General features: G+C 39.6%; 2 protein-coding genes across 4 annotated transcripts in view; both read right to left on the bottom strand.

The window, feature by feature from the left end:
- The window catches only part of lyn (LYN proto-oncogene, Src family tyrosine kinase), a 16506-nt gene extending 16379 nt beyond the window's left edge, over positions 1 to 127 (bottom strand). For both annotated transcript variants that reach the window (XM_029453323.1, XM_029453324.1), the window contains exon 1: positions 1 to 127. This exon is cut by the window's left edge and continues 7 nt beyond it. The gene's annotated coding sequence lies outside the window, so the exon portion shown is untranslated.
- A 477-nt stretch (positions 128 to 604) lies between these two features.
- Positions 605 to 5451, bottom strand: pkia (cAMP-dependent protein kinase inhibitor alpha). 2 transcript variants are annotated; one of them, XM_029452703.1, is made up of 4 exons: positions 5321 to 5451; positions 5132 to 5236; positions 4005 to 4195; positions 605 to 2698 (listed from the first exon to the last, which is right to left on the bottom strand). In XM_029452703.1, the coding sequence occupies exons 3-4, from the start codon at positions 4165 to 4167 to the stop codon at positions 2625 to 2627; spliced, it is 237 nt and encodes a 78-aa protein (XP_029308563.1). In that variant the 5' UTR covers positions 4168 to 4195; positions 5132 to 5236; positions 5321 to 5451; the 3' UTR covers positions 605 to 2624. The 2 variants fall into 2 exon arrangements, with proteins under 2 accessions (XP_029308563.1, XP_029308562.1); XM_029452702.1 differs by having other exon boundaries at positions 5132 to 5435.
- Positions 5452 to 10475: the final 5024 nt, after the last annotated feature.

Genomic DNA, 10475 nt, shown 5'->3' with positions numbered 1-10475 from the left:
AGTGTGTGTCCTTGGTTAAGGAAACCGTTTACTGTGAAGAAGTATTTTAGTCCTCAGATTTCTTCTTAGTTTTTCACAGGCTGGTGTTTGGCTCTGCAAGTGTCAGCTGGTGGACTCTGACTGTTACACTCAGCCACCACAATGAGGAACTTAGAGAAACTGGTCGGGGATTTTTTTTTCTGAAACTTCCTGGTACAATTGTCTAATGATTATTTGCATAATCAGCAACACACACTCTCACACACATTACATACACTCACTGGGGCACAGCACACAAAGGGTCTTTAGTACTTCATATTCAGAAACATTGCATTTGTTAATGTTTTACAATATGTCATATAAAGACATGAACACAAATGAAAGGATTTAAACAATGTGTGTATAAGGCCTATCACATGTCCTTGTCTATTTTCATTAAATACTTGTTGATAAATAATAATAATAATAATAATAATAATAATAATAATAATAATGTTGTAAATAATGGTTATGTAAACATAGTTAACTATTTACCACAGCTTGAGGGTCAGACATGTTTTGTGTCGAGTTCTATACATTCCCCCACAGTGCCACCTGTTGGCCAAATTGGAGAAGTACAACAAGACAAGAAGCTCAGTTATTTATTTTGTTTTGACACAGAGTAGAAAATATGGATATAGACAGTCAGAGAAACACCAACACAGAATCATGCACCTGCTATAATTCTACATGCTGAATTATAAACAGCTGTGTTTAGGTTATACAATGTTGTTGAAACGGGTGGGAGTCACTATAGTCACATGGCAGTTTACAACCTGAAAACCTGATTGAATGAGTAATATATTATTAAAAAGTTATATTTTCCCTAATATCATCAGCATGAATAAAAATGAAGACACAGTCAAGCTGTAGTAATACAGTAAGATTATACAAGAAAATAACGAAATACACAGTTTTTAACAGTGCATGCATGATGGTGTCTTTACAGATCATGTTTGTGGGGTGCATCAATTATTACACAAAGAAGCAGGAATGTAGTTCAGCCTCAATGTCAGAGATAGAAACTTTCACACAAACATGTTACACTTACTGGAAGATCCACTGAGTATTGCATAACTACATTTAAGGAATAGTTTGACATTTTGGGAAAGACACTTATTCGCTTTACTGCCGAGAGTTAGACGAGAAAATCGAGACCACTCTCATGTCTGCGCTCGAAAACTGTAGCCGGAGCAAGAAACAGCTGTTTAGCTTAGCTTAGCCAACTAGCTCATCTGCAGTCGGTCATAAATCAACACCTGTTTAAAAAAACGAACAAAAAAACAACAACAACAACATTACGACAAAGTTATATATAGTAGGTTAAAGGTCAAAGGTCAGGATGAATCGACAGACACTTTGATACCACACCTTTACAGCTTAGCATACAGGAAACAACTCCAAAGGTAACAAATCTGACTACTAGCACCTTTAAAGCTCAATCATTAACATGTTATATCTCATTCACACTTGAATCTCCGCTGGTAGCCTATCAACTTGTCCAAGCCATGGCTATTTACAGTCGGCTTTTGTACAATTTATACCAACAAGATATAACATGCTATGTAGCGAGTTTTAAAGGGACTGGTAGGTGATGACTTAAGTGAACTTCGGACAGAGCTCGGCTCCATCTCCACTTTTTATCCTAAGCTAAGCTTCTGCTGACTGCAGCTACATATTTAGTGTACATACATAAGGCATCGATCCTCTCAATCTCACTCTCAGCAAGAAAGAGAATAAGCGTGTTTCACAACATTTCAAATTACTCCTTTAAGGTTGTGATTATAATGGCATCATTAGAAAAGTTTAAAAGAAAAAGTATCAACATTTTAAAAGATATGCCTTCCATACTGTACTCAGAAATGTATTTGTAAGTAATGTTGGTCAACAGAAACCCACCATCCCGTCTGCTGCGTCCTACAGTATGAACATATTTCACATACATAATATTACTGGATTTTGTTCCACCAAACACAACAGAATCAGTGAACATATTTTCAACAGATAAAGTAAGCCCAAGTGTTTTTGTTCTTGGTGTGTTCCAGCTTTACTACAGCTGAGCAGTCCAATTCCCTCCACGGTATTGTCAATTTAAAGGAAGCACAGGCCATTAACTGGCAATATAATCTCTATCAGCATCACTACAAACATGCTACTCTCACTGTGACCCATTACATCAGCACGTCTCAGTGGTCTTACAAATTGCTCGCACAACTACAAAACTCACATAAGATCTCTGTCTATTTTCTCTTTTGATTCCGATCATCCAGCCTGTGTGTTTAGTGACTAAGACTGAAAGTAAAATCAGCTGTACATGAGCTACAGATTTGTCTCTCTGCGTACTCCAACTGTGAAATACAGCCCTGCCAATAGTCTGTTATTCTAGTGCACAGCAGAGGCACGGGGACATGAGAGCACTGGGTGATCACATCGCAGCACAGCGCCTCTACATTGGATTTAGGGGGTCAGTGCCCTGCTTATAGGCACCTCTGCAGCGGTGGCGCTACCCTCCGGCTACCAGCCCACTTTGAACATACGACTTTGTCACAATGGCGGCTGGAATCCATCTCGCAGCTCTCTGCGCACTGGCAGGAGTGTGTGACAGGTTAGCTGTTCCTCTGCCCCATCTCCCTGTGGGCCGAGGACGAAGAGCTCTGGCTGTCCTCAGTGTCATCTCCATCTGCAGACACAAGGGCAAAGGGAGGACAATTGACAGGACATAAATATTGATAGGATTATATCAGTGCTTTTGTATGTTTTAAGATGTATACATGGGTCCCAATCATCCTTAACTTTAAGCCAAGCAAGTGGTGTGGCTCTAGCCAAATACAGATTCCAAAATGCACATTTAGGTGTTTATTTTTACTAACTTTGTCTCATTGCATCTCCAGATTTCTCGTAAAAACATCAGAAGTTAGCATTAGATAACGCCTCATTAGCATATTAGACAAATACAAATTCAGAAAACTTGTAACACAACAAATAACTGTCTTGGTGTAAGTAATCAACCGAGGTTATATTTATTAGTTACATTTTATTTACCTTATTCACCTGTCGTGTATTTATGTATGGAATTTTACAATACATATATTTTATGGTATGGTTTGTTCTTTTCTTTTTCTCCTACTCTGAGGCAGAAATCTCCACTTCACTGGTGTGTAAGATGAAACTGGGTATTCATTTGCTTCAAGCTTTTAAAAATGAATACTAAAAACAGATTCTTAAAACAGTCTAAGCTAACAGTCTGTTTAAACATGCAAGGCATCGTGTTTTGTAACAGTATGAAGTCATTAGTCAGCAATCAAACAAATTATTGGAAACTCTTATGCAAAGCAACGGTTTCATCTCTGACAAAGAACAAATCAAATACATTATTCATTTCATTCCAAAACGATCCGCTCCAGTAGAAGGCAGTAGTTTACAGTCATTGGACTGATCACTGGTGGGGCTGAGGCAGCGTATAGAGGAGAGGTGGTGGACCTGGTGACCTGGTGTCAGGACAATAATCTCTCCCTGAATGCAGATAAGACCAAGGAGATGATTATTGATCCACGCAGGAAGAGTGTGCAGCACACACCACTGTACCAGGTGAGACTGAGGTGAGACAGGGTTTCAATTCCTCGAAACCCACATCAGCTAGGATCTCACCTGGTGTCAGAACGCAACCCAGAACATTAGGAAACCCAGCAGCGACTGTACTTCCTAAGAAGGCTGAGAAAATGTGTCATGTCATCCAAAGTTCTCAGCGACTTCTACAGATGTACAGTTGAGAGCGTCCTCACCAGCGCCATCACAGTCTGGTATGACAGGAAGGCACTCCAGCGTGTGATAAAAACTGCACAGTACATCGCAGGAGCAGCCTTCCCCTCACTTCAGGACACCAGGAGAGCCCACAACATCATCAGGGACAGTACACACCCCCAGCAAGGTACGATATAACTGTCTGTTTAACTGTGCATATGACAATAAATATCTTGAATCTTTACCTCCCCCTCCTGCGTTGATGTGCAGCTGGGACAGAGACAGGGTGAGGGGCAGTTCTCGTCCTTCAGGGTCAACGGGACTCTGCAGAATGTCGTGCATGGCGTTCCTGCGACCCGTCCTGCCAGAGGCGATGAAGTCTGCGTACGTGGCCTCAACATCAGACATCGCTCGTGCATCGTTCACTCAGCAACACCTATAAGTGGAACAGCTGTAGGTTAAGTGTGCAAATGATCATTTACCTCCAGGCGGTGTGTATAACATTAAAGTTGGAAAAGGTTTGACAAGTATAACATCTGGAGCATCTCCATAGACAATGAATGAGAAACTGATTTTGTGGACCCACAATGTTTGTTTTCTTTTTTTTATACCCAAATGAGTCTTATTCTATTTTGGGTTTGTCAGTTCTGAAACAGAAAATGTAACAATATACTCAGAACATTCCCCTGGGGGCTCACCTATAACATATTTCCTATTTAATTGTCTATGTTCCAGACTTTATACTTGATGACATCACAAGTTTAACTTTTAGTACACTAGTTTTTGGATTTGGAAAAGAGTTGTTCATGTTTACTAATATTGTTGGATAGTCTTGAGCCATAGGAATAACATGTATGCATTTTCTCTAATAATTCAAATCTGCAAAGTATCTAGTAGGCTTACTAAAGTAATCAAATAAATGCAGTGGATTAAAATGTATAATCTTTGCCTTTGAAATGTAAAGTAGAATACAATGGAAATACTGGAGTAAAGAAACTACAAGTATCTCAACATTGCACTTAAGTACAGTAGTCTACTTGAGTAAAGGAAGGCCAATTTAGTTACTTTCCACCTCTTATATTACCCCACACAAGAAGGCGGTTATACGACAACAATAATTATTTTAATCATTTTAACCCACTATTACATGCACTGATTTACTCTCATGCCTTAAAGTGCTTTTCATTCATTTTCACAGCTTTACATTTTGAAGTAACAGTTAGGCTATCTCATGCTAACCAGGCAGCCCGTCCATAGTTAGGCCCACTAGACAAGAATCAGCTATAGGCTAAAACCACAAGTCAAATGAGATGTCCATAATAACTAATGACGTAATCATATTGGCCTATGTCCCGTTTCGGATTTTGCTTACCTTCAGTGATAGCTCTACCAGTGTTGTGACCACAAGCTGCATTTCTAGGGAGTGACTTCACCTACAACAAGCAGCGCGACGGGCCCGACATCACATCAAACGATCCTTCAAAACAAACAAAAGAAAAGAAAAATGCCGGAAATAACCCACGTCAAGTAGGTAACAATCACAAGGCCTTACACTACATACCGCGACGAATCAACGCAAGGAAATCATTTATAATATTAATCACATCAGCAGGATGCTGTGTAAAGTCCCCAGTCTATTCTCCATTGCCGTCGCATCTTCCTCCTTCGCGACCAATCAGCAGCGAGCAAACCGTATGTGAGCGCTGATTGGCCAGGAGACACAAAAGGATGAGAGGAGAGAGCTCTGAGCAGCACCAAGGCTCATGCTGCATTCGTGATCACCTCGTAAATGTCATTTACATGAAGATAATATCTATTTATACATCTATCTGTGATGTTGTTGGTTATTTGGATGTTTTTTTAATTTAGAAAACAGTTTAAAAAGTAATAGATAAAGAATAAATTATGTACCGTAGTACTACTGTAGACCTTTTGCACACTAATGAAGATTAGTATGGTTTTAGCTAAAACAAAATGGAGAAGAAAAGTCAACAATAATAAGTTAATTAATAAATGTTTATTTATGTAGGCCTAGCATATTTCAGAACTTGCAGAACAATGTGCTTTACAGCGGAGACTAAAAATATACATAAAAATGACACATGAAACGGTAAAATAGAAATGAAAAATTAAGTGAAATTCAATATAGTGGAATAATGTGGAGAAATGTGATAATACAAACTACTAAACTGTTTGCCTTCAAATGAGGTTGAGGATTAGGTCCCATTTTGATTCAGTATCGACTATATCTCTCAATACATACCCGTTCTAAATTTAATGATTGCACAAAAGGTGTGCTCAGTGAAACATGAATTAGTGAGCAGGATATTTGCTCTTCCATGATGATGTGAAATTTGATGCGAAACAAGATGATGCCAGGAGATACATGTGTGCAATACTTTGTCATACCACAGGATGGCGCAGCTGTCATAATGAATAAACACAGTTTCATGCAATGAAATAACTCAAGTTGTTATTTCACTGAGTCAATTTCCTGCTCATAAATGAAAGATAACAAAGCATACCAAAACAACAGGTGCAATATATGAAAATATATAAATGTGTTGACCTTTACACATGCATGACTCCATCTCAAACAGTGAACAGTGCCAGCATCTTAGACTGTGTTGCTGTGGAAACATCTTCTCCTCTTTGTATTTGCGGCGCAGGATTTTCGGCAGGACATATGTGGGAAGTTTTAAAAAGGAATCTGCTTTGTGGCAAAGAGTTGAGATCAGCTTCCTCCCAGAAGCTTCAGATCTGTGCAGGTGACAGGATCCACAGAGGCACAGCTCGCTTATTCACCGGCTGTCTGCACTGCTGCGCTTTACCTCTCTGTAATCTTCCCTTACTTTTTCCCAGTTGCATGTTGTCTTTCTGTGACTGATGTCTTCACAATAGGCTGCGCTGCTCAATCAGCAGACAGGCCACTGGTCCATAAAACTTGCAGAATTATATAATTAAACAACTATTTGTCATAATTAAAATATATAGTACATTGCAGTGAGAGAAGCAAATGTCATATCAGGTTGCTACAGAGCAGTTTCAAGTGTTTTTTCTTCTCTCTCTCCACTAGGCCTACTTTCTACTTCTACACTACTCCACTAGATTTCAACGTTTATTTGACTGCTGTTTTTTCTAGATTTCACATGAGAATGAATTTATGCAAAGATTGAATCAGTCGTTCTCTACCTCTTTGGCTTCTGACCACTTACAAAAACAAAAAACAGTGTTGGGGCCCCTTTCAGATGTCTATGAGTTTGGTTAGCAGTTTTACGAGAGTGAAATCTCAAGAGAAGCAGAGCCTGTGACGTACACTTTGACGTGATAACCTCTATCTCCTGTTGAATTGATCTTCTTGATCCTCTTTTGCTACCTTTAATTTTCTAAACAAGGGGGTAGCGTTTATTGCTTCCCTGTTAGCTTAGCTTAGCGTTGCCAATTTTCAGCCTGGTCTCACTACCAGGGCATCAAATACCAATGCTTGGGCAGTGGCCGTTGGCGTCTTGACACTGCAGCACAAGGACTTACTCAAATGTAACCCCATTTTGTCATGATCCTGGCTCTCTGTTTTTCCTGTTTCCTGTTTTATTTTGTAAAGTACGCTCTCCTTGTGTCATGTCTAGTTTTAGTTCCTGTCTTTGTGATTTCCCATCCTTCTGTGATTTGTTTGCCCTGCCCTGATTTGATCCTCCTGTGTTCAGTCACCCTGCCCTTGTGTCTTTGCCTGCTTCCTCCAGCTGTGTCCTGTTCATGTGTTTAGTGTCTGTGTGTGTATAGAACCGTCCGCCCCAGTGTTCCTTGTCGGTTTGTCTTCTACGTTACCTGGTGTGGATGGTCAATCTGCATTTACTTCTATGTTACTTGCTGTGGTCATGCTGTGTCAATGAATCCTGGTGTTCCCTCGTGCCATCGTCCCATCCTGGTTTGTTTCAGTTTTTGCTTTATACCTTTTTGAATTTCGGCTTGTCTTTTGTTGTCACTCTCCGCCTGTGTCCTGCGTTTGAGTCCGCCCCTTTACCCCCACCCTGACACATTTGCGTATTTATTTGAAGCTCAAAGAGAACATTGAACACAGGACACTGGACGTTAGTGTAGCTTAAGTTATGTAACAAACGTATTTATTTGAACCCAAACCATGATTGTTCTTCTAAGCATGCATAGTTTTATTGCCTGAACCTAACGGCATACATTCCACAACATTTACACACATTTACTGCAGATCAATAACTTTAACTTTTGATAAGTATATTTTTGTTAATCTTTAATACTGTATACTGCAGTAATATTTTGAATGCAGGACTTTTACTTGATGTAATGAAGTCTTTTTACATTGTTTTATTAGTGCTTTTTTTGACAGTTTGGAAGGGATCAATAAAACTTGCAGTATCTTCAATAAACGTTAGATTGTTCTGTCTCCAGCTGCCAAATACTCTCTGCCCAGAGCTTCATCCTGTCTCTTTTGATTTTAAGATAAAGATAAACCTTCAGAGGGAAGCATTTCTTTACAAAGCTGCTTCTACAGAAAATGAGGTGATTCAGACCTCAGCGAAGGGAGTGTCATGTTTTATTCACTACTGAAGATGAGGTTAGCCGTAACCTGAGCAGCAGCCCTGGGTCTACACAAGAATGTATTAGAGGAGGAGTTTCTCTGGAGATAAAAAATAATCTCAGCGTTAATCTGACTCTGAATCTAAATTTGAATTAAAACTAAGAACGGTACTTTTTATAGCACATGTTTACTACGGATGTAGGATGGTGAAGTTGGAATGTAAATGCAACTAGAAGTCACCGAACACAATTAGATTTTTTCATGTGCGACAAAAAAAGAAGAAATGCTGATTTCCCATGTAGGTGTACATGTTAATGCTCTATGTGGTATTGAATCAGGTAAACCACATCTGGAGGTGGTCTGGTTAAAAATGTAATCTTATATCAGCCAAATGTCTTTAAGAAACGGGACTAAAGGGTCTACAGCCAAGCTAGCGGGCTTCTGTGAGACTTTAATTGGGCATTTCAATGCGAAAAATGACAATGCTAGGCTTCAAAACAATAGTCCTCAAACCAGTGGGTGACCTCACTGTGACTACGTGTCTCTTATATACAGTCTCTGACTACATACAAAGTTCAGCTGAGGCTGAAGGGAATTCCGATCATTTTGCAGGTGTTTGGTCAAAAAACAAAACATTAGACAAATGCTAGATGGCAAATCAGAGGATCAAATAAAACCAAATTGGTTGACTGACTTGACCTCACTGCCCTCTATATATAAAATAAGCACATGCAACTGATCTTTCTCCGTTGACCTGAGAGTACACCAGCCATTGAATTAGCATTATGATATCCAATCACAATGTGACAAAACACGAGATAACGAGCATGCTTATTAATGCTAGGTAAATGCAATGCCCTGTGATCAGAACATCATTACCTAGATACCCTATCATGATCAGATATTAATACCAGGTATCAATTGTGTCTTATAAACGAACCTTTCAAATCATGTACGGGAATATATAGATAAGGACATCACATACGAACGATTGGTCAGGACTCCTTGGCGTCATTTTCTAACGCACTGGGCACCCATTGGTTTGCGAGGTATGTAACGTAACATAAAATGACTCCCAAGTAACGCGACACAAACAACAGCTCCTGTGCTTAAGCGTCTAATATTGCCCCGAGGGGTTTATACTGTAGTTACTTGAAAGACTGGTGGATGTCTTGTGCGTTAGTATCAAACGTCAAGGGCTGTGACAAAATGTTGGTATTTGACGCCCTAGGAATGACGCCGGGCTGAATATTTATACATTTAATAAATGACGGATTGGGTCTTTAAATAAAACTTTCACATTCTATGGATGTAAGTGGTCTCTCTTTTTCTCCCTTTCTCTCTCACGCATGACATCACTGTGTTCAAGTGTGGTAGGTGGGTGCCGTGTGTGTTTGTTTTCGTTGCCAGTTCCAAAAGCTAGACATAGCACTGTGCAAATAACAACTCACCACTGCTGCATAATCACCAACACTTTCAATATTATACCCATGGGTTGACATATTCTTTTGTGTTAACATAGGTTTAAATGAGCACGTGTTCCTGCCTACAGCATTGTGCTTCACAAACATACACAGACCTGCAAGCAGCTTCTCAGTACAGCAACATTGCCTACACTGATGGACACTGAGCAGCTTCACTGGAGCAGACAAGTGCCTTGCTTAAGGGGACTTCAAGTTTTAGATTAGGTCAGATGAAACTTTAATGATCCCTGTGGAGATGTCAGGTCATTAGAGCAGCAGAGGATAGGCTACAGATAAGAATAGCTCAAATGGAGTAGACTGCAAGTAACAGTGCGAGGAGAGCATACTGGGAATGATGCAGAAAATACAATAATAAGCACTCCCAGATTTACAGGGTTGCACAAATAAAAAATCTGCATTGTTACACCGTAAGTACATACATACCTAAAGTCATATTTCAAGGTTTTTTAAAATTAAAAAACGGCTCATTCTTCCACTGTTAAGGTATGACATTTTGGCTGCAATGTGTGCGGATAATCTGAGCATCCAATGTTGTTTCTTGTGCAATGAAGCAAGCAGTGCATGCGAGAACAATGTGTGCAAGATTTAGATTGCCATTGATGCCACTGACTGTGGCATTTGGAAATAGCTTACAGTTGGCTGAACAAAGAAATGTTAGACAAAGGGGAAGGGACATAAAG

The sequence above is a fragment of the Cottoperca gobio genome, chromosome 17 (genome assembly GCF_900634415.1).
Source record: "Cottoperca gobio chromosome 17, fCotGob3.1, whole genome shotgun sequence".
Lineage (NCBI taxonomy): Eukaryota > Metazoa > Chordata > Actinopteri > Perciformes > Bovichtidae > Cottoperca > Cottoperca gobio.
Note: the sequence above shows the minus strand (reverse complement) of the source record. Positions and strands in the feature narration are given on the sequence as shown.

Coding starts and splice junctions, on each gene's coding strand:
- pkia (XM_029452703.1), bottom strand. CDS start 4,167: ATGTCTGATGTTGAGGCCACGTACGCAGACTTCATCGCCTCTGGCAGG. Junction 2,699..4,004: donor CATCAACGCAGGAGGGGGAG/GTAAAGATTCAA, acceptor TTGTGTCTGCAG/ATGGAGATGACACTGAGGAC.